The 25821-nt window shown below is 37.5% G+C and overlaps 1 protein-coding gene across 1 annotated transcript in view; it reads left to right on the top strand.

The window, feature by feature from the left end:
- LOC140160334 (uncharacterized) overlaps positions 1–25821 on the top strand; it is a 44536-nt gene that overhangs the window by 2193 nt on the left and 16522 nt on the right. Inside the window, exon 2 of the mRNA XM_072183586.1 lies at positions 15745–15784. Within this exon, the coding sequence (XP_072039687.1) occupies positions 15745–15784 (40 nt within the window). The remainder of the gene's footprint in view (positions 1–15744; positions 15785–25821) is intronic.

Genomic DNA, 25821 nt, shown 5'->3' with positions numbered 1-25821 from the left:
ATTCTAAATAGGTTCTAGAAAATAAAGTTTTGTAACATGTCCTAAATTTTTAGCTAATTTAGATGTTTGGAGAGGGTCGCACTTTTGTGTTTTAGGAAGGATATGTAAACGACAGATAACACCAAAAATATGAAGAAATTATTTCCAAACCGTGTTATGTCAACAATCATTATGTTGCTCATTTTGAAGGATGCTGGTTAACAAAAAGCAGGTCTTTGTCTCATTTCGTGAACAAAAGTACACATACCATTGTTTCCTTTCGTTTCCTTTATAATCGGTTACCCAACTGAAGCTATAATACGCAAACTTTATTGCGATATCGCACATGAAAACAGTCACATGTGCACAGCCAGAGAAGATCCGATTTAATCAGTTGAGCTGTTTCAATGAGTGTTATCTTGGTTTAATAGCTGTTAATGGGGTTAAGTCCTGCAAAGGTCGAGATGAATTATACTGTAGACATGACTGCATCATGCATGGGGTCCTCGGTTTGAATATTTTCCTAACATATTGGACTAACTCCACAGCTATATGGTTTTTCACAATATAACAGTAATGAAAAAAAACCTGAAATTGTTCGTCATTTTCGGCACAAAAATTGGCAAAAATGACGTCACGGACATAAACAACAATCTCCTAATTAGCATATGGTCGCCATTCCACCAGCTAGCTCGTCCTGTGATTGGTCCTTTAGTTATCTAGTTTTATATCTATATCGCTGGCCATTATGACACTCAAGGATGGGCGGTACTTTTATTAATACGATACTCAACTATTAGGACTGGGCAATATCTGATCCCTCCCCCCACCCCGCTGGCTATACGCTACTGTATGTTTCTAATGTAATTTCATGTTCCCTGTTTATTGATATATTCTGAATTACGATTAGGGCCTAAGCATCGTTAAAATGATCTCGTGCGCTAGTTTGTAATGTTATAATATTATAGGCAGGCGAGTAAGCATCATTAATTGATATGATCTCGAACGTTGCAGTGTTGTGTGTAGTTAGTACTGTTTACCCTGATTGATCATTATCCATAAGTACCAGACTTGAGCCCTGATCTATCAGGGGCCATCTGTGTAGCTCAGTGGTTAGAGCGTTCGTCCGACAAGCGAAAGTTCTGGGGTTCAAGTGCCCACACATGCAGGTATGGCCGGAGATTTTTCTCTGGTCTATTTGCCTATACATGTTATGTTTCCATTGTAAATTGTTTATACTTCATACTTTACTTTGAATTTGGTAGTGGCATCGGTGCTTAAAGCCGCAAGTGTTCTGACAAATTTCCTTGGGAGAGGTTAGCACCCGCATCACTTTCAGCAAAATACGAGGTTCAATCTCACTACCACAGCTATATGGTTTTTCACAATATAACAGTAATGAAAAAAACCCTGAAATTGTTCGTCATTTTTCGGCACAAAAAATTTTGGCAAAAAATGACGTCACGGACATAAACAACAATCTCCTAATTAGCATATGGTCGCCATTCCACCAGCTAGCTCGTCCTGTGATTGGTCCTTTAGTTATCTAGTTTTATATCTATATCGCTGGCCATTATGACACTCAAGGATGGGCGGTACTTTTATTAATACGATACTCAACTATTAGGACTGGGCAATATCTGATCCCCTCCCCCACACCCCGCTGGCTATACGCTACTGTATGTTTCTAATGTAATTTCATGTTCCCTGTTTATTGATATATTCTGAATTACGATTAGGGCCTAAGCATCGTTAAAATGATCTCGTGCGCTAGTTTGTAATGTTATAATATTAGGCAGGCGAGTAAGCATCATTAATTGATATGATCTCGAACGTTGCAGTGTTGTGTGTAGTTAGTACTGTTTACCCTGATTGATCATTATCCATAAGTACCAGACTTGAGCCCTGATCTATCAGGGGCCATCTGTGTAGCTCAGTGGTTAGAGCGTTCGTCCGACAAGCGAAAGTTCTGGGGTTCAAGTGCCCACACATGCAGGTATGGCCGGAGATTTTTCTCTGGTCTATTTGCCTATACATGTTATGTTTCCATTGTAAATTGTTTATACTTCATACTTTACTTTGAATTTGGTAGTGGCATCGGTGCTTAAAGCCGCAAGTGTTCTGACAAATTTCCCTTGGAGAGGTTAGCACCCGCATCACTTTCAGCAAAATACGAGGTTCAATCTCACTACCACAGCTATATGGTTTTTCACAATATAACAGTAATGAAAAAAACCCTGAAATTGTTCGTCATTTTTCGGCACAAAAATTTTGGCAAAAATGACGTCACGGACATAAACAACAATCTCCTAATTAGCATATGGTCGCCATTCCACCAGCTAGCTCGTCCTGTGATTGGTCCTTTAGTTATCTAGTTTTATATCTATATCGCTGGCCATTATGACACTCAAGGATGGGCGGTACTTTTATTAATACGATACTCAACTATTAGGACTGGGCAATATCTGATCCCCTCCCCCCCCCCCCCACCCCGCTGGCTATACGCTACTGTATGTTTCTAATGTAATTTCATGTTCCCTGTTTATTGATATATTCTGAATTACGATTAGGGCCTAAGCATCGTTAAAATGATCTCGTGCGCTAGTTTGTAATGTTATAATATTAGGCAGGCGAGTAAGCATCATTAATTGATATGATCTCGAACGTTGCAGTGTTGTGTGTAGTTAGTACTGTTTACCCTGATTGATCATTATCCATAAGTACCAGACTTGAGCCCTGATCTATCAGGGGCCATCTGTGTAGCTCAGTGGTTAGAGCGTTCGTCCGACAAGCGAAAGTTCTGGGGTTCAAGTGCCCACACATGCAGGTATGGCCGGAGATTTTTCTCTGGTCTATTTGCCTATACATGTTATGTTTCCATTGTAAATTGTTTATACTTCATACTTTACTTTGAATTTGGTAGTGGCATCGGTGCTTAAAGCCGCAAGTGTTCTGACAAATTTCCCTTGGAGAGGTTAGCACCCGCATCACTTTCAGCAAAATACGAGGTTCAATCTCACTACCAAACTTGATGTGAAATAAATTAGACCAAAAATGATGGTACTTAATTAGGCAATTGGCATTGAACATTATGTTAGTATAAAACATTATTCATGAAATGATATATCCTCCGAGACCTCCACAATATGCAGCGAAATTTACACGTACCACCAAGCTTGTGGTGAGAGAAAGTATAATGTGTGCGCTTGCAGGTAAGGTGGTCATGTGGTGGCTCAGGGATGACATGAGGGGTGAGTGGTGCGTGCGGGGGGTGTGGGGGTGTGGAATTATTAAATTTCAGGAAAAATAATATCTCATATCTCATTTTTTTTGTCTAAGTGAATCTTACAGCCCCTACATTTCTTCAAACCTCCCGGCATTAAAGCCATATTGTACCATTTATTGAGGAGGTAGCCTGGAATATTTTTAGAATTCTGTTATTGTACAATAATGCAATGTACTTTATTAAACTAACATACCCAGTGGCGTAACTAGGGTTGGTAGCGTCCAGGGCAAGAAACAAAATTGGAGCCCCTACCCCTACCCCCCACCCCCCGGGTAATTCTTGAAACAATTGCGCGCATGGAGCGTAGTAAATTTTGGACAGATAAGGCCTACCACTAATTACTTTTGGTTACTAGAAGTTGAATATCGGTCTTAAAATGTTTTTTCACTTGATTTTGTGCTGCAATTGCCGCGAAGCGCGCGAAAATTTTGACTTTCATCGCTTGGAGGGGCGCAGAATCGATTGCTGAATTGGTCAATTTGGCGCCCCCTAGTTGTGGCGCCCAGGGCATGTTGCCCCCCCGCCATTGAACATACCCTGCAAAAATCTAGACTTTAGGTGATAACGAAACATCCAACATATAGCAAACTATTCTATTATTATTGTTTTTCATGTTGACCCACGTAGAGCCTAAGCTAAATTTTTTTGAATCCTTATGACTAGATGAATAACTGTGGAGTAGAAGTTGATTTCCGAGCGTGCACGTGATACCACTTCCAATTAACTACAATTTATATAATTTATTTATTTGAAATTTAACCCTTGTTTGACCTTTTCCTGTCAACCTTACCACCAAGCATAATAAGGTTTACTTTTAGTATAATGGTCATGAGATGTCTCTGAAATGCATAACATTGAAACAAATTCTGTTGCAATTAGCGGTGGCCCTTATTAATGTGTTGAAATTGGAAGCCACATTACGACGTAATTTGCCAAGTGTTGGCAGATCATGTGTTGAAATTACAGCGAATAGTTGTTAAGTACGATAATATGTGTTGTATTTGAAAGTTGTTGTATTTGAAAGTATAAAAAATGTGTTAGAATGACTGTGCAAACATTGTGCTGGAAGTGGATACATAGAAATAATTGTGTAAATGGTGGTTGCCCTAATTGATAACCGATATACGGTTATCACATGGGCTTTCAAATACATATCGATTGAAGTAATTCATGGAGGGGTCAAGGTCATTCATCCCAAATGGAAATAGCATACAATTCGGACCATCCTTCTTTAAGCAACAATGACTATAATTTCGGGGAACCCCCAAACCGTCGCAATCCCTGATCATGCAACCAACAAATTCAATGAATCCCCAAATCGTTGCTGTCACTGATCATGCAGTCATAGAGTGTACAATTTTTATTGTCTATGACGCAATAATAAAACTCAAACCGCCAAGCCCAGCTGCCGAGATATTTGATCATGGGGAATATACAAAACAGGTTGACAGGCTATTTATTTATTTTTTAGTTTTAGGTTTTTTTTTTTAGTTAATTGTAACTTTTTTGAGCTGTTTATTTAGTTACGTTGCTGGAGCATAGTTTTTGGAGCAATCTTTACCATAATACGATGATACACTGGTTCCACCCTAGCCCTGTGTTTGTAAAAGTCTTTTCTTCAAATTTCTTCCAGATGGGCACTGGCTTATATCATGTAGTAAGAATTAAGATTGTAGCATTAGCTATTCATAACTACATTATTACAGATATGAGCAAAGAGATATTGCCTTTGCTAGAGGTAGGAGTAAACATGAGTGTGAAAGCGTGTGTAGTGTTGGGGGACATGGAAATTATAAAACAGCAAGACTGGGAACTTGAAAATGTCAAATAAAAAGTAAAAATGTCCGATTGTCCAGCCTTCGTATTGTCGCATTGAACATTTTCGCTATAGGATATAAATACTGGCGCCAACGATCCCTAGTTGACATGATTAATAGATGACGTTTATATGTTTCGACAAAAATATTATTGCATGATTTGGGGAATTTATGTTGCCACGTACGGTATGCTTGTACATTGATAGATTGTAGGTTACGATATAATCTAAACAATTTTGAATTTCTTTACAATTTGAAAGCTTTGGAAACCGTTTTCACACGTTTGTAATCGTCAAATTGTGGCAATTGCAAGTAAACACTATCACACTTTTCGGATATTTACTACTTAACTAGAATGTCATCTGATTCTTAAGATATTTAAGATATATGTGATGCGATCAAGCAAAATCAGTCGGAACTCGGAAATATTAAATTTTCAGTTTTTTATAGGATAGTAAAACGCATTTACAAAGCTGCATTTTGCAGAAAACCCCATTAAAATTGAACAACCAGTTCCAAAGATATTACCAATAACAGAGTTTCCAAAACAATAGAAAACAAAAGGAAATGTTACCTTTTTTTAGCTATATCTCAAAATCAATATTCCCGAGTTCCGACTGATTTTGCTTGATCGCATCACATATTATCATCTTATGATATTTACACAAAAAATATTCAATATAGAATTGCAACACTGTAACGAGATCGCGACGGTTTGCCTACACACAAGCAAGGGAATGCGAAAACTGCAATCAACGATCCCTAGTTGACATGGTTAATAGATGACGTTAAGTGTATATCCAACAATTATTGCATGACTTGGGGACTTACGCCGCCACACTTTATGTAAGACGACAGAGCTTAATTTACGCGGGACGACAACTGACCAATTTCGAATTTCTTTGAAAGCTTTACAAGCAGAGGAATTAAACCGTTCTCAAACGTTTGTATTCATGGCAACTGCAGCGGTAAGTTAATGTCACCCTTTTCGGGTATTTACTACTAGTATTATGGCGTCTGATTCTTAAAGAGAATATAGGAGAATGGATTGGATGGTCCAATTTCATCACAGTATTTACACATTGTTTGATTGACCTTTGAACCCTACTGAATCCCTTTTAGATATCGTTTGATAATTATGAGAGTCATAAGTGCATTTGAAAGCCACATAGAGAATATTGTTGGAAGCAAGTGACATGTTGATTCATAAAAAGTTGGCCAACATAGGTGTTTTCTATGGGCCCGGTCAATGGATCATGGGAAATGACTTCTGGGTGGAAGCTGAACTAAATCAATCCTCTAGGGACTCCCAGCATATGGTCATTGGTTATACGGGGTCAAATTTCAAAACCCCACCAAAGTATTCCTCTTGTCATAAAGTGACCTGTGACGTACGGTTCTTGAGTTATAAATATCAAAGGTCAAATAATCTATCAAAGTAAATGACAAGGTCATTATACTCTTTTTTCCAAAGAAAAAGGGAAAACCATGCCATATCCTCTCTGACACTAATAGTCTGGAGACCGGTCTTAGGAGACCGGTCTGCGCGATGGGTGGTAGGGTAGACAATTGTCTTTACTGCAGTGGTTCTGTCAGTGGCGTAGCATCATAGGGCACTGAAAATCAGGGGCGTAGCAAGCGGGTGGACGGGCTGGACGAAATCCATGGGCCCCGAGGGTTCAGGGGCCCGAGCAAAAGCAAACATGAAATAAGGGGTTCAGCTTGAAGTTAAAGCCATATTCATTCATTCATTCATATTTTATTTTCATCAATCATCAAAATGCATGTAATACATAAAAGCCAACAAAGTAATACAAAATATATAAAGCTAGAATATTAAATACAATCAGGAATCAATAGTATAATCAAGCTTACGATTAAATCAATATAATGTAAGTCAATACAGTAATATAATAATGCATGCTTAAGCAGACTACATTTTAAATGACAGTAATGATAATAATAATAATAATAATGATGATAATAATAATAATAACACAAATAATAATAATAATGATAATACAATATAGTACTGCATGATTAATTATTAAGCAAGATTAAGCAAGCATTAGATTATACAAAATATATGAATGATCATTGATATAATGAATAGTCAATGAATTTGCTGAGGAAGACGCCCTCACTGAATTTTTAAAATTTCTTTTTTACACGATTAAATTGTACTTTATTAAACCAATATACCCTGCAAAAATCAAGACTCTAGGTGCTGTAGTTTTGTCAAAATCCGAGATTTTGAATAAAACGCCGGAACCGGCGCTTTATTATTACGATGGAATTATTAGTCGAACGCATATACGATGTTCATAACACACAGTACGTACACGGCGTGCGGGACGGTGATATACACAACAAAGGGTCGTACCAACATGACCGAAGGAGTGGTACGTATTGGCAAGGGGGTGACACTAAATTCACGGTTGTTCTATTAGCAACGCAAAACCTATGAAAAATTCCGCTGGTTTACTAACTAGAAATGAGGCCAGTTATCGATCCGTTATGAATAATTCATGTTCGACCCGTTGGATCATGTTAATTGATATTGGCAAATAACAACGTTGTTAGTTTTGCGAACTTTGCCTGTTCAATGAGAGTATAGCGAGCCCCAATACATCTGGGCACAAACCACGCGAAAACGATCCAGTTTAATGAAATGGCGGACGGGTCTTCCCATCAGGCACCAGTGATATGTTTTTTCAAAGAAAGTCTACTAATTTGATATGAAATGACATTTTGCAATAGCAAAGGCAAAATTAGGACTTGCTGTCAATAATATGAAGGAAATATGTGACAGAGGCAAGGTGTGAAATACAAGTAGTATTTGAAGTTACAATAACCTTTGATACCCGACACGACCTTCCATCATGGCGCCTTATTCGTCTTATGTATTTCTATTATGCTCTCAAGTAAAATAAAATACCAATCTGCACTAAGCAGACAGAATGTTACTTGGCTCCCAGCATGAATTATTGACTTTATACGGAGGTAAAGAAATGCACAGTGTATGCAGTGGCGTAACCAGTGGGGGGCCGGGGGGGCAAGCTGCCCCCCGACACACAAAAACTGGGGAGAAGAGCAAAAAATTGGGTAGGGGGGAAGGAGAGAAAAAGAGGGAAAAAAAAAGGGAAGGAGAAGAGAAAAAAAGGGGGAAAAGAGGAAGAAGAGAAAGGGAAAGAAGAAAGAAAAGAGGGAAGAGAAAGGGAAGGAGAAGAGAAAAGGAAAGAAAGAGGAAGAAGATCTATACTACTTTCATTGTGAAATTTTGTACTCTGAACACTGGATTTTAGCTTCTAATATGCCAAAAACCATGAGCTTTGCCCTAAGGGCCCTAAGGCGGGCCCCTGGACCCCACTCGTTTATCACTTCGCGGCAAGCCGCTCGCGATGCGCACAAAAATAATACAACTTTTGGTCAAAAATTGGGAAATTTTTCAATCTTGCCCCCCCCCGGAAGGTCAGGTCTGGTTACGCCCCTGAGTGTATGTGCAAGCCGTGGAACAATACTCCAAATATTTACGGTAAATCTGAATAGTGGTCACATGTTGACATATCATGTGTTCGGGAAATCACGTGGCAACATTTTAAGATTTCAGGCTTGTTTACAAGTTAATTGCCATTTGTACTCTTTATTATTTATCTTTGTTAATTAACATATATTTTAAATGCTGATAAATCGTGGTTGGCTGCCCATGATATCTGTTAAATTCAATGTTTTATGAATATAATTCTACCACGCAGAGGGGGTCACGCAGCATAATTTCACACCACCTGACTTAGCTAGATTTCGAAGCTCTGCTCTTCAAATTCATGTAAATTTCAAAGTTTATACACTTAATATATTTAATATAATACTAATTGTTTGTTATAACCAACTGGTACACGAAATATACTAGCTTATTACCGTCCCGGCATATGCAGCCATTCTCCGTCTGGATAACATGACTGTCGCCCTCAATACGTCTGGGCACAAATTTAAATAACAATACGCTATTTACATATCAATGCGGCCTCATGCTAATTAAAGCTGCCGCTTCCAGGAGTTCTTCTATGGTATTGGCGACATGTGCGCTGGTAGTAAATTTCAATTTTCTTTGTACCCCGTAGTTGTTCGGCTCAAAAATAAAAGGGGATATATCTGACAGTAAAAGCTAACATTTTATGGCAAAGAAATGCTAATCTATTTTGTTTGAAAATGTTATAATATGGCTTTAAGATGGATGAAAGCAGAGCCTTCATGGCTGAAATTGTAACACTTACCATACTTTCACTTTATTATACATACTGCCGTTACTGTCCGTTTTCCTATACACAATACACAGAGCTCTCACGCGTGACGTCCACAAATAGTGTATGTTAGAAGTATACGCAATTGCCTAGTTAACGTCACTGTGTGAAAAATAACCGGCCAATATTTAAAGTATTCTCTGAAATTCTAGAAAATATTGTTTTGTAACATGTCCTAAATTTTTAGCTAATTTAGGTGTTTGGAAATATTCCCACTTTTGTGTTTTAGGAAGGATATATGTAAACGACAGATAACACCAAAAAATATGAAGAAATTATTTCCAAACCGTGTTAAGTCTGCAAACCACTATGCTTCTCATTTTCAAGAACTCTGGTTAACAATAAGCAGAGTATTGTCTCATTTCGTAAACAAAAGCCAACACAGAATTGTTACCTAGCGTTACCTTTATAATCGTTCACCCAACTGAAACTATAATACCGACACATGTGTTGTGTGGATTTAACCAGAGAAGATCTGATTTAATCAGTTGAGCTGTTTTCAATGAGTGTTATCTTGGTTTAATAGCTTTTAATGGGGTATAAGTCCTGCAAAGGTCGTGGTGAATTCTACTGTAGACATGACTGCATCATGATGTAAGTGCAGTGTTTTGTCAACACTATAGCGGTATAGTGGTTTGTCCTAGGCCTATTGTACCAGATCTTTATGGGCCCCTGTAAGATTCGCCATAAGGCAGTTTAATAAAATTATACGTCTTCAAATTTAACATTTCCATTTTTGTGGTATTCACAGGCGTAGTACTATAAACAATCTCGACAGAATGTGGGTTAAACATGTTAAAAGGCTTAATGTATTCAAGTTTGACATTAATTTGTTGTTATTAAGGGATCTGGAATGAACGTTTTAAGCGTTTCGACAGTATTTTTTGTGGGACATGAGAGCACATCAGACATATTGAATTGCATTCTGAATACGAAGAATGTCTTTCTGATATCAAACAATTTTCATTTTTGAAATTCACGATGTAATACAAATTTTATGACAAATTTTCAGCGTGAAGCTGACAGGCTGCGTCAGAAACATGAACTGTCGGAATTCCAGAATTTTGACAAATTCCAAGTTTTTGACAGACTGCGTAAAAAACCTGGAATTGTCAAAATTCCAGAATTTCGACAATTCTAAGATTCTGATGCAGCTTTACGCGGAGCTGAAGAATTGTTACAACAGGCAGCTGTAGCGTCCCCAAATAATTCTAGTTCATTAATAGTACTTTTTACTATGTATATACGACATTTAGGTAATAGCTAGGTATCAGGGAAGAATATATCAATATCCATTGGACTAAACGGGCATTAACTACCATTGTTATGTTGCCATGGTAACGAAACATTGTATGTAGTGCAAAATATTTATTATCTGAATTATTATAACACGACCAACATTTTGAGACCATTTTCATCAACATTGAATAATTTTTCTGTGTCTGATCCCATAGAACCCCTTTCCAACCTGTGACCTTTTCACCAATAACTCCAGACTAATTAGTCGTAGGTAGATCAAACTGTATTTTCTGAATCCGTGAAGAATAATTTATAATAGGTCTAAAGCAAATCGGAACCAATTTGAATTTTGCCCCTGCGCAAACTTTGACCCAGAATACCTTGGAACGCCCAAGTGGGCATCTGTAGATTCTTAGTCTATACACCTGAGACAACAACATAAAAGCAAAAAATGTTAATCATACCAAAATATCAAAATGGTGGCTATTTTGAAAATAAAGATGGCCGGACTCTGCCACACCTCAGATTTGTCCACCAAGACTTTTTTCTTGCTCTTGGGGATCTATATAAGGTATCTAAATAGGGGGATGTTTTAATCATTAACTAGAGCGGTTACCGCACCAAAGCAGAACCATGGTGGGGCTTCGGCAGTATTATTGTGATATACATTGTCACCCGGGGGTTCATACCTTCTTTGGATATATGAAAATGACCCAAAATAGGAATATTGACCCAAGTCTTATAAGGAGTGTCACCCCCGGTGTCGAAAGTATATTTATTATTATATTCTGTACTTTTTTCTCTTTCATTTGACACTACTCAGGGGCCATACTTTCTTTTGAGACTTGACAACCCCGATTGGGAAATTATTTCAATTATATTCTTTGCTTTCTTTGACACCACTCAGGGGGTCATACCTTCTTGGCATTTCAAGATATGAAAAGGACACAAAATAGGAATATTCACCCAGGGCTTATTATGAGTGCCACCCCGGGTGGGAAAATATTTTATGAGGAGTGTGACCCCGGTGAGGAAATTATTTTTATTATATTCTTTACTTTGTTCTCTTTCATTTAACACCACTTGGGGTACATACCTTCTTGGCATTTTGATATATAAAAAGGACCCATATGAATATTGACCCAAGGCTTATTTATGAGTGCCAAAATATTTGTTTTATATTCTCTATATTTTTTTCACTTTCATTTGACACCACTCGGGGGGGTCATACCTTAGTGGCATTTCAAGATACGCACATTTTAGACCAAAAGGTTAGTCAGTCTGTAAGTAAGGAGTGTCTGAAGAACAGTACAAATGTACACTGGAAGTGATGAAAATTATGCACATAGCAGACAAACAAAACTAAACGGACAAAAAACAACAACCGACGTTTCGCTCGTCTGCTCTTCTTCAGTGGCAGACAAAAACATTTAAAAGTAAACAACAAGAACTACATGCTGTAGTTTAAAAACAAATTCAAGTCAAAAATTGAAGGCAAGTTCAAATTGAACTCACCAGTAAACAAGACAGCAAACTCAGAGCAAAATAAGTTGTGTCGTTACTCAATAAGAAGTAGTGAATTTGCAGGTTTTGCAGGCTTAGCACTTCTGTGGGCCTTGGAACTGGTCATTTTTGGCCATCGAACTTTGCCTACTCCTACATTTGCTGTGTTTGTTCCCCCTACATACTGTCTAATCTGTACCTTGCTCTTTTTCTTTCCTGTTGTTCATATCCAAGGTATCCTCTTGTATCATTTATTGATCCTTGATGTGTTTTGTGTCCTCGTCCGTTGGATTAACCATTACCCGCCTTTACATGATTATTCGTTTCCTACGTGATATTATTCTTATTATTAACTAGATTTCGCGGTTCTGGGGTTGGGTGGTTCTCGTGATAGGACTTTCTCTAATTACGCAACACCCGTTACCCATAGGCCTACCTGCCCTGACCTTTTAAACTAACTATGATATACGTCTCTCAATGATCATGACTCAATTTGACACAATAGCTGTGACGCTTACTTGGCCGTAATCTGGAAACCCATCATTCGCCTCTTCCAAGCCCTGTCCTGCTACCACATTATGAGCCCCCCCCCAAAAAAAATACCCCGGAAATAGTCATGTTCTGAGTGGCCTCTGCACGTGTGTGTTGAAAATAGGCCTATATTGAGTCGATCAGATGCACCTGCACGATTAGCCACACTGTAATGCTTTCTGATGCTCGCACCGCGCCCGTCGGTACTCTGCGAACTACGCGTTAGCGCACCGCACGGACGCTCGCGATGCGCACCGCGAGCACGCGTTAGTGCGCCGCTCGCACGCGATATCGCGCGGACAGGGGGACGGACGGACGGACGGACACGCCGTGATTAGTATTAAAGGGGGGTAACCCTATTGGTTTTGGATATGGATTGTCTTTAAAATTACATAATAATATCAAATATCGCCTCCTTTATGCTGCTTTGTGAAAAAACGAGAGCATTTTCAGCGTAAATGTGAATAAATAGCCAAATTTGCAATCCAATACCTTGGTATACGTGAATTGCATTCTGGGCAGGCAATGACGAATGCTGACATGCTGTACAATGCCCGGCCCGTATTGAACGGAAAATGTTTTTTTTCGTACCGTTTCAGAAAAAAAGGAAACAAAATATATTTCCCCTTGCAATATGTACATTACAAATGAATATAAAAACAGTTTGGGTAAAATGGAGAGGAAAAACAACCCCCCGAGACCGGGTTTTGAACCGGGTACCTCTCGGTAAAAACAAACGCGCTAGTCAATTGAGCTATTTAGCACACCACGCTTACCGCTGCCGTTTTCATAACTATATACGGCGCACCGTCTTGCGGTGACTGATATTTCGTTCATAATTCCCTCCCAGAATTCCAAAGTATTTACCATTGTTTACAAACTGGTATACCTGTAAAAACCGCTGTGATTCATGATTTCTCCGGAAATACATCGACTTGGAGCGTCAAATTTCAGGATAGTAATGAGAAAAATAGTATCTATTATGTGATACCAAAACCTCATCAACAATGAAAAAATCGGGGATGATGCTGTCGATCGGGTTACGGACCTTTAAGATGCTTAGGTACAAAAATATATTTGGTAACATATTTACAATTTTAAATTACAAGTTGAGTTTACGATATGTTCTGTATAGTAGTTAATTGATGGAATATGATGGTGATTGTTGAGGTACTATATAAGCTACTTGATAGAATTAGACCGTCTGATCAAGTATTCGCCTCCGCCCTCAGTGAGATTTAGCGTGCTCCACATAGTGCGGAGGAGACTACTAAAGCTTGTTGACGAACATGTATGTGTTAGTAATGGCGGTCTTATCCAAAGTCAGGATTGTTTGTAAAAAATGAAAAAAATAGGACGCAATTTCAACAAAAAATCAAAAGGTTTGGAACGAACAGGTGCATATCTCTTTTAAGACCAACCCAACTTTAGATCCAAAACAGAGGAAGGGAAGGATTTAAATCACCCTATGATGTTGATACCTAGAGAGTCCAATTGCTTCTTAAATCAAGAAAATGGTGCGTCACAGGTATTTTCTGAATCCTTCTTGCCATAAGATTTTAGCAATTTTACAATTTTACCCCTGTATCTGGTTGTATCCCTTTAAATTGACAAATCCCCCCCCCCCCATTTCACTTTTTATATCCAGTGGATGACTAGGTATTTTAAGTGTGAACTTGGAATGATGTTACTTTATCTACTGAATATCAGGAAGTTATTTGCGATGAAACAATGACATGGCTAGAGCCACCTGGGCCGTTTTTAGTACAATCAATGATTCACCGCGATTATACTTAACGCTACTAAAGTTGATTAAATGTGACCGTACACCACGAATGAGCCGTAAATGTCCTCAATTGTATTCTGAGTTACAGTGTAAAATGGGCATGAAGGTCGTATTCATAGGTACCTCAATTTGGTGCTACGTGTACCTCATTTAACCAAATCATTATGTTTAATATTATTATACAATATATGAGAAACGTCTCTTCGTTTTGTCATGTCCTTAAAGGAAGTCTTCGGCAATCACAGCATTGTGTCTTATATGTTAGGATAATTACTCATATTGACCATTAAAACAGCCGTGTCTCAACAGGCGATACTCAGAATTCCTCAATTTCATCTATTTCACATTCAGTGGCGTACCGGTCGTGGAGGCAGCTGGGGCGATTATTATCCCCCTAAACAACAAAGAAGTTTTCCTTCTTATTATTGGACAATTATGGAAAGGACATTTGGACTAGGTCTAGCAGTAGCTATGGTGATATGTGATTCTTTGCCAAAAACATTTTTGCGGTTTTCTGGAGCACATGCATGCATGATAAGGTTCAATCTGAAAAGGAAGCCTACCATTTACCAAAGCAACAAAACCAACAATGCGTTATCAGAACTTAAAATCTTAAGATAGATTATAAAAATCATTTTACATAGGCGTACATCCTAGTTAAAGCCATATTGTAACATTTCCATAAAATAATAGATTAGTATTTCTTTTCCATAAAATGTTAGCTTTTACTGTCAGATACGTCGCCATTTAATTTTGAGCCGAACAACTGAGAAAATTGAAATTTACTACCAAACGCCAATGACGCCAATGCGTATCACTCTGTCGGTCGTGCTACGGTACATTCCTTTGATGTGTGTATGACCGTCCCGCACGCCATGTACGTATTGTAATATTAACACCGCGTACGCGTTCGACTTATATTTCCATCGTAATAATAAACGGTCTTATTCCGACGGTTTATTCAAAATCTAGGATTTTGACAAAGCTACAGCACCTAAGGCATTGATTTTTGCAGTATATAGTGTACTACAATACATTAAAATCGTGTAAAAAAACTAAATTTTGAAAAAATATTGAAGGCGTCCTCCTCAGCAAATATTACAATATGGCTTTAAAGAAAAATAAATTGTATTTTTAACTACTGTATTGCATATCTTACTGTATAAGACGGACAATCGTATTTCCCAACTTCTACGTCTTTACATGTACGCTTATTTCATTATTCAAAAAATCCAGCATACTATGATTATACCTCACACCCCTTTCGTCCGGCTATTAATGAATATCATTTCAACATTTCAGGTCGCGATAACTTCTAGTCAAGGTTCAGGAGGTCCTGGAGGTGAGTAGTGAAGCGGTTTAACTATATACCTACTCTGTGCATACATTTGTGGCATCCAATTGCCAAAATGACTAGATAATTGATATTGACATGTAGACATATTATCGTCATTATGTCAACAATATTTACGGAGCTTTCTAACTGCCAAATACTTGTCAAGATTTATATGTCTACATGTCAAAATAAATTATCTAGTCCGTACATACATACTTTTGGGGTTATTTTTTTACCCCAAATGTGAGTTGAACGTTTTGCATCAGCCAAGGTCAATCCATTTATGCATGTTGCAGCAGTACTACTTTTAAGTTACAAATTAAAAATTTGTGCTAAAAGTATGATTTTTGAAGGTATTTTGAAAATGACCGCAAATTGCCCCTAAATGATCTGGTCCGGATCTGGTTACGTATCAGTGTCGACATGGATAGTGAAGCAGCAACATTTTGAAAGCATTTGGCTATATACTTGAAGTAAATGACTTATGACACCATAATGTCCATTGGGTGGCAGCTGACCCCATGTAGTTGATCATACGACCTTTGTGGCACTACCCAATGGTTCTAGTGACCAACTTTGATATGAAATTGGATCGATTGACTCCATATTTTAGTTTTCAAAATAATGTATCTTAAAACTCATAGCGAGATGAAAATTAGGCATAAAGCATCCAATTTTATCATTGTTATGTTTTGGATCCAATATTTTCACACATTTGGATAATCAATCCATAATAAGAAGGAAAACTAGTCCTTATTTGCAGAGGACTTAAAATAAAGAAATTGTAAAAAAATCGCCCAATTGGGCAGAAAATGTGTAAAAAGCGAAAGTCCAAGTCACAAGCTTTAATTGAATGTAGGTTGCACTGTCGTAGCACTTAAAATAAAGAAATTGTAAAAAGTCCCCTCCCAGGGGATCCGTCTCTCTTACTCTCCATAGGTTGCTGTTGTCAGTCTATCTTACTCACAGTGAGGCTATGCAATATGATTAGGGGGAAACTATTCCAGAGGGTGTACCTAAACTTACAGTCCTTATTTTGCTGAGGACTTAAAGAAATTATAAAAAGTCGCCCAATTGTGCGAAAAATGTGTAAAAAGTGAAAGTCCAAGTCACAAGCTTTAATCTAATGTAGGTTGCACTCTCGATCGTAGCACTTAAAATAAAGAAATTTTAAAAAGTCCCCTCCCAGGGGAGGCGTCTCTCCTACTCTCCACAGGTTGCTGTCGTCAATCTCTCTCATTCACAGTGAGGCTATGCAATATGATTAGGGGAAAACTATTCCAGAGGGAGTATGTAAATTACATGGAACAGCCATTTCAGAGGGAGTATGTAAATTAAACGGAACAGTCTATTTTGGGGCCATTTCAGAGGGAGCAGGTAAATTAACTGGAATAGCCAATGGATATGTAATTTAACTGAAACAGCCTGAACGCTTCACGCTGGTATTTCCAATTATTATATTATCATACGGATCTGTCTGTTTAGTCAGCTATGTGGGTGTTAGTTACAATATAATTCTCAGGTGCTATCTGTGTACAAATTCTGAGCCCGGAAGCTGCTTTATTTGATGAGAAACGGCCGGCCCTTTGTTTTAACATTTAGGGCCCCCTGGGCCCATTATATTTGACTTATGAGTTACATGTACATATGTTGCATTATAATTCTCTAGTGCTATCAGGCGACTCAAGCTGGGCACTGTAGCTTCTTTATTTATTGAGTAACGGCCGGCCCTATGTTTTAGCGTTTGGGGCGCTGGGGCCCATATTATGTGATATATGGGGCTCATATGTACATATAACAATGTAATTCTCAGGTGCAATCTGTGTACAAACTCTGAGCCCTAAAGCTGGTTTATATGATGAGAAACGGCTGGCCCTTTGTTTTAACATTTGGGGCCTGGGGCCCATTGTATTTGACTTATGAGGCTCATGTACATATGTTTAAGTATAATTCTCTAGTTCTATCATTAGACTAAAGCTGAGTGTTGTAGCTCCTTTATTTATTGAGTAACGGCCGGTCCTATGTTTTATGGTTTGGGGCCCTGATGCCCATATTGTCTGACACATGGGACTCCTATATAACAATATAATGCTGAAGACCGTTTAGTGTACCAAATCTGAACCCTGTAGCTACTTTATTTGCTGAGAAACGGCATGGGGCCCATGTTGTGTGACACATGGGGCTCATATATACATATAACAATATAATGCTTAAGGCTACATCCTCTTTTTGGTTGCAATTTTTGGTGAGTCAAAACCCACTTTGACTAGACTGGACTATGGGTGTTAGTAACAATATAGTTCTCAGGTGAAATCTGTGTACAAACTGCCTTGAAGCTGCTTTATTTGATGAGAAACGGCCGGCCCTTTGTTTTAACATTTGGGGCCCTGGGTCCATAATATTGACTTATAAGGCTCGTGTACATTATTATTATTAACGTGTAGGCCTACATACACGGATGGAGGCTTATTTCCTGTGCAGGTCTTAGGGGTGGTGCAATACTTATGTGTACCCCGTGGTTTAATTATAGGGGACAAGCCAAAAGGGCTCGACTATGCCATATCTCCGCCAAAGTTGGTCACTAGAACAATTGGGTAGCGCCAAAAAAGTGGTATGACCAACTACACGGGGTCAACTGCCATCCAATGGACATTGTGGTGGCATAAGTCAGTTAAGAGTTAGTAAAGTCATTTAGGAGTATGTAGCCAAATGCTTTCAATAGGTCCAATGGCTAGTTGGCTAGGTCACATGACCAACTTGACTACTTGAGATCATTATGGCAAATTAATGCGCTGCAGCTTTTTTTCTATGGCCTGTTTTGTCAGCGTTTCTGCCAATGTACAGCAGTTGTTAAGAACCTGTTTTATCGATTTTCTGCTTTTTCTGAGTCATCGTAGCCATGTGCGTTGGTCAGTTTATCCAAAGTTGGTCACTACGACCATTGGGCGGTGTCAAAAGTGTCGCATGTCTTAATCGGGGTCAAAGGCTATATGGTCATAAGTATAATTTTTATAATAAAATGCTACTATTCCCACATATACATAGCACAATTACGTCGCTTGCATAGATACAAGGTTAGAAAAGGTTGCCAGAAAACGCTTAAATGTTGGTTTATATAAAGGGTATATAAAGGGTATAAAACGTTTTCATAACATTCAAAAACATTTTATGATAACTTACTGCAAATATTCTAACATAATGTTGACAAAATATTTGGAAAAAGTATTTGCAAAACATATTTTACAATAACATTTAAAAAATATTATTGCATATTTTTGCAGTGTGTTTTCATACAAAACATTTTCATGACCTTTATTATAACTCGACATTTAAGGCCAGAGTAATGGAAGACACATTCGTCCACGCCCGAATTTGAGATTTCGTGATATTTATCAACACTAAGATGTATTCTTTCAATTGAAACTGATAAATACAATTTACTCGTATTTTTGCTTGATTTATTTCATTATTTTAAACTCTAAAAAGTCACATGGCTCAAGACAGCTTAGTAAATTGGCGGGAAATATTGAGTCAGAAATGCGCGAATGCGAAATATTGTGATTACTCGCGCGATTCACGTCGCGTGGCGAGGCGCAACTCTGCGCGTATGTCCAACGCAGTATAGGCGCATTCGGTATGTTGTTAAGGGTACATAACACAAAATAGCTTTCCATAGACTTTACGTGCAAAATAGGGGTCACGTTTTAGGCCATAAGTCGAGTTACGTCTTACTTTGAAATATATAATTATTTGATATCATCTTAATCAGAAAAAAAATCTGCATAACATATCTGAAAATGACACAACATTTTAGGTCTACTATTTGAGGAAAATAGCGCTATATAAAAAGGCCCGATTTTCCTGTGTTTACGTCCGACTGCTAACCGCGTTTTGACCTCGTGTGTTCATGCGCTCATCATCGTAAACATCACTCAAATTTTCGCGTTTTCTGTTCAAATTAGTAGAGATCACATTCACAAGTTCTTTTGGAACACTAAACTTGTTAATATTGTACCGATTTTGCACAATTTTTATGCAAAGTTGGGACTATAGGCGTGATAAACTTTTGCCGGAAACCGCTTCACAGGCGGATTTAGTGGTATGAACCCTTAACGCTAGCAAAATGTGGTGTAAACAAATTTTGCAGTCAAAATGCCACTTAGATTTTTTAATTATTTTGAATTTTCGCGCACTGAACGCATAATACTATAGATTCATTGGTGCAAGAAGATGCATATTTAGACCATGCACCAGATACAGCTTTTACAAGCGTGAAAGTCTTACCGTTTTAAAATATAAGGACGTTTTGTGCATAATTTTGACATTTTTTTACTAAACAGAGTTCACTTTTGACAATAATACACAATTTTTATGACAAAATATGCAAGCAAAAGGTAAACTTTTTGCATTATCGTTTAGAGTACATCAAAGTCTAGGGAAGGTTTTCTCATTTTTTCAAAATATTTGTTTTAAACCAAAACATACACCATTGTGTGCAATTTTTAGCTTAATAGAGTGACAAAGTTGCTTTTTTCACATATTTCGAAAAAAGAGACGAATTTCAAAAAATAAAAAAACCTTCCCTAAGTTCATGTCTCTTCTTCATGAAAAGCTAACTGATTTTTTTTTACTCCGAACGGATTTTTTTTCTAAGTTGTCACAAAAAAATTGGGGTAAAAAGGTGAATTTTTGTGATTTTTTCAAAAACTCGAGATTTTTTAACAAGTCGGACGTCACCATGGAATTCCTTCACTCATTTCCTTTCCAAAAATGTAGAATTTTATATACTTTGGACATACAATTCAGAAATAATGATGCTCGAAAAGGTCCATGTTCTCTCCCATTACTCTGCCCTTAACCCAAAATAGAAGCTGTATAAAAACGTATATATACAAAATTTTGGTCAGATGTCATTTCTTGTATGGGCCAAATACATTTATTCTGCCACAAATTAAATTTGATGAAATCATAAGAATTATTGCGCCAATTACAAAGACCAATGGAAATCTGCATGACAGGCGTTTTGCGGGAAAAGATCATGGCCACTTGTAAAGGGATCTAATAACAAACGATATCAGAATGTTAAAAAAAATTGAAAAATTGCTTCAATTTGTATCACAATGGTCTCAAATTATTCCTAAACAACATGACAATCAAAACAAAGATGGGTTTCATATTTTTTCAGTGTTTCATTCTGAAGGTTATATAAGAAAATAGATAAATGAGCATGAAACTCTATTGGTGAATGAATACAACTCTATTTACCTCTTACGCTGTATGGAATGACCGAAAACTTAGATGAGGTGTCAGATCACTATAAAAGTACTATATAAATAATAATAATAATAATAATAATAATAATAATAATAATAATAATAATCTTACTACTATCTTGCAAAAACAGTGAAAATATGGGTAAAAACATAGACATACCACCTAGACCTGTAACTGCCCATCCCTAACCATGGCAGTAGGTGAAGCCACGTATCCAAGGTGATTTTGGTCGGGTGGTCGGACGCGGAGAAATAAGCGTTCATGTCTGGAACGAAAAACGCGATCGTTTGCGTGATTGCTGCGCCGTTATCGCCCGCGTCAAATGCAACATGTTCTGTAGACGCAAACATGTCTGCTTGTTTGCGTCCGGGTTGCGTCCTTGTCAAAATCGTTGCTAAGCAGTGTTGACTTCACTACGCAAACCAAAGTTATAGGTCTAGGTACTTGTTTGTCTGGGGGTAAAAACGGGTTTTTTGTTATGAAAATCGGTTGTCAGCCTACGTGTCACTGCAGCTGGCCGGCAGCGCGTCGGCGCCTCATGCGTAATGCGCACTACGCCAATGGGCGCATAAACGGCGCAGAGCCACGCGACTGCGAGCCAGAGACCAGTGGATATGATATTGATAATACGGAAAGAAGGAAAAATAAAGGACAAAAAGGTACATGGACGGGTCACGGGATTATGATAACGGGTGAACACGTCCGCAGACACGCTATCAGAGGACGTAATAAATACGGGAAAAAGATGTTTGTTGTATAAACAACATGAAGCGGTACTATAAAGAAAAATTAAATTAAAATGAGGACAAAAAAGTACGAGTTATAATAGGCCAACGGGTTAAAGTAACTAAATGAAATGAAACGGGAACGAAACAAAGAAGGAAAGAAACTAATCAGGAAATGTAAGAAAAAAGAAGCTAAAATAATGAGAACAGAATTAAATAAAAAACATGGAAACGGGAAATCACAAGCAGCAAATAAACAAAGAAGCTAAAGGAAATGTAAGAAAGAACATATTTAGAAAATAATGGGAACGAGGTTAAATAAATAAATAACATGGAAACGGAAAATCACAAGCTAAATCAAAAGAAACTAAAAAAGAAAGTGTAAGAAGAGACAGGTTTAGAAAAATAAAATGTACCTTTTCAATGATTCTACCTGTTCAGTAATTATTCCTGTTATGGTGAACGCTCCCGTCTTACTATAAATAGGGGAATGTTGTATCTATCTATCTATCTATCTATCTATCTATCTATCTATCTATCTATCTATCTATCTATCTATCTATCTATGCCCATAAAGGCTCCGTCAGTTTCGATCCAAATGTCGCCAAATTCATACGGGAGATCGAGGAATATACGGGGACGTGTTTAAACTTTATTTGGTTGAAAACGGTCAAGAATTGGCTGCAAAAACAGTGAAAATATGGGTAAAAACGGGGTTTTTGTTATGAAAATCGGTTACCAGCCTACGCGTCATTGCAGCTGGCCGGCAGCGCGTCGGCGTCGCGTGCGTAATTCGCATTACGCCAATGCGCGCGTAAACGGCGCAGAGCCACACGATTTGCGAGCCAGAGACCAGTGGACATGATAATAGGGAAAGAAGGAAAAATAATAAAGGACAAAAAGGTACATGGATGGGTCACGGGATGAAGCGGTACTATAAAGAAAAATTAAATTAAAATGAGGACAAAAAGGTACGAGTAATTAGACCAACAGGTTAAAGTAACTAAAAAAAAAAAAAACGAAACAAAGAAGGAAAGAAACTATTCAGGAAAAAAAAAAAAAAAAGAAGCTAAAATAATGAGAACAGAATTAAATAAAAAAAACATGGAAACAAGCAGCAAATAAAAAAGATGCTAAAAGGGAAATGTAAGAAAGAACAGATTTAGAAAATAATGGGAACTGGGTTAAATAAATAAATAACATGGAAACTGAAAATCACAATTAAGCAGAGGAAACTAGAAAAGAAAATGTTAGAAGAGACAGATTTAGATAAATAAAAATGTACCTTTTCAATGATTCTACCTGTTCAGTAATTTTTCCTGTTATAGTGAACGCTCCCATTTACTCATCGAGCGGGGACCCGCGCAAAGCGCGGGTATCCCGGTAGTAATAATAATAATAATAATAATGATAATAATAATAATAATAATAAGCAGGGTAATTCTCACTGGATCTGTTTTAAAATGCGCCAAAAAGTATCCGAACACAATATCTATTACTAATTATCTTACTACTAGCGGGACACCCGCGCTACGCGCGGGTCCCCGCTAGATGAGTAAATGGGAGCGTTCACTAAAACAGGAGGAATTACTGAACAGGTAGAATCATTGAAAAGGTAAATTTTATTTATCTGAACCTGACCCTCTTTAAGCCTACGTTTCCATTTTAACTTCTTTCTTTCTTTTTAGTTTTTTCTACATGGGCCAATTTTGTTCCATTTAAAAAAAAAATTCTGCTGCTATGCTTCCGATTTTCCGTTACCATGTTTTTTTATTTATTCAACCCCGTTCCCGTTATTTTCTAAATCTGTCCTTTCTTACATTTCGTCGGTCGCATCACATACTGGTCTATCTTGAAAAACACGCATTTCGAGAAAATCGCAATTGAAAATCTTCGTATGAAGTTAACCTTTCTATAATTTAATTAGACTATGGATTTTCATGAATGTGGGTTTAAATTAAAGCATATACTTAACAGATTTATTTAAGTGGAATCTTTAATTATATTTACGTACGCAATATTGCTTAAAACTACACTAAAGTTGTAGTTCAGTATGTGAAATAGTTAATTTCCCGATATCGTATTTAAAGTGCGTTTCATACTGGTCTATCTTGGGGGCGATTTCGCGAACAATCATGACAAAGACGTGACTTTAGACGCATCACATACTGGTCTATCTCGAGATAAACCAGTATGTAATGCACTTTCAATACGATATCGGGAAATTAACGATTTCACATACAGAACTACAACTTACGTGTAGTTTTAAGCAATATTACATACGTAAATATAATTAAAGATTCCACTTAAATAAATCTGTTAAGTATATGCTTTAATTTAAAACCACTTTCATAAAAATCCATAGTCTAATTAAATTATAGAAAGGTAAACTTAATACGAAGATTTTCAATTGCGATTTTCTAGAAATGCGTGTTTTTTCGTGATAGATCAGTATGTGAAAATACGTATTTTGAAAAAATCATTGATAGTTTAAATTTAACATTTTATAACTAATTATCTAGGAAAAATTGAGGTCTGTAATTTGTTGTATTGGAAGAGCTCCGTAAAAAAGAACTATATACCAATTTTCTCAAAAAAGTCAAAAATTCAAGATAGACCAGTATGTGACGCACCCGACGATTTCCATTTTAGCTTCTATTTTATTTGCTGCATAGCTTGTGATTTCCCGTTTTCATGTTATTTATTTAATTCTGTCCTCAGTTTAATAGCTTTTTTATTTAAACTTTCTGATTTTATTATAGCTTTTTTCCCTTACATTTCCTGAAGAGTTTCTTTCTTTCCTTCTTTAGCCTATTTTATTCCCGGTTTCATTTTGTGACTTAGTATAACCCACATACTCGTACAGCCTGTTTGTCCTCATTTTGTTTTCTTTTTTATTTATAGTAGGCCTACCTCTTCATGTTGTTTGTACTTTTTAACACACATCTGTTTCCCGTATTTATTACGCTATCGCCCGTAATATCATTCATTACGTGACTCTGCGTCGTTTACGCGTGCCATGGCGTAGTGCTGCGTTACCCGCGCGGTATCGCTGCGCTACGCGAGCGGCTTGGCATTAGATACGCCCGTGCGACGCGCAGTCCTAGCTTAGTAACTGACTCCTCTTTTTGTTTACCTTGGATAGCAACGGACCACATTTTCACTGATTTTGAGGCCAATTCTTGACCGTTTTCAACCAAATAAAGTTTAAACACGTTCCCGTATATTCATCGATCTCCCGTATGAATTTGGCGACATTTGGATCGAAACTGACGGAGCCTTTATAGGCATACATAGATACATAGATACATAGATAGATAGATAGATACAACATTTCCCTATTTATAGTAAGACTAGCGGGACACCCGCGCTACGCGCGGGTCCCCGCTAGGTGATTAAATGGGAGCGTTCACTAAAACGGGAGGAATTACTGAACAGGTAGAATCATTGAAAAGGTAAATTTCATTTATCTGAGTCTGACCCTCGTTAAGCTTAAGTTTCCATTTTAGCTTCTTTCTTTCTTTTTAGTTTCTTCTACATGGGCCAATTTTGTTCCATTTTTTAAAAACATTTTGCTGCTAAGCTTGCGAATTTCCGTTACCATGTTTTTTATTTACTCAATCCCGTTCCCGTTATTTTCAAAATCTGTCCTTTCTTACATTTCCCTGTTGGCTTCATTTTTTATTTGCTGCTTAGCTTGTGATTTCCCGTTTTCATGTTATTTATTTAGTTCTGTTCTCAGTTTAATAGCTTTTTTATTTAAATCATCTAATTTTATTAGATTTTATTATTCTTTCCTTCTTTGGCCTATTTTATTCCCGTTTTCATTTTCTTACTGTGACTAACTATAGGCTAACCCACATACTCGTAGGCCTACCTGTTTGTCCTCATTTTGTTTTCTTTTTTAATTACAGTAGGCCTACCTCTTCATGTTGTGTGTACTTTTTAACACACATCTTTTCCCCGTATTTATTACGCCTACGGTCGGTCGTTCACCCGTATTATCATTCATTACGCGACTCTGCGTCGTTTACGCGCGACATG

The sequence above is a fragment of the Amphiura filiformis genome, chromosome 9, assembly GCF_039555335.1.
Source record: "Amphiura filiformis chromosome 9, Afil_fr2py, whole genome shotgun sequence".
In the NCBI taxonomy this organism is placed as follows: Eukaryota; Metazoa; Echinodermata; class Ophiuroidea; order Amphilepidida; family Amphiuridae; genus Amphiura; species Amphiura filiformis.
Note: the sequence above shows the minus strand (reverse complement) of the source record. Positions and strands in the feature narration are given on the sequence as shown.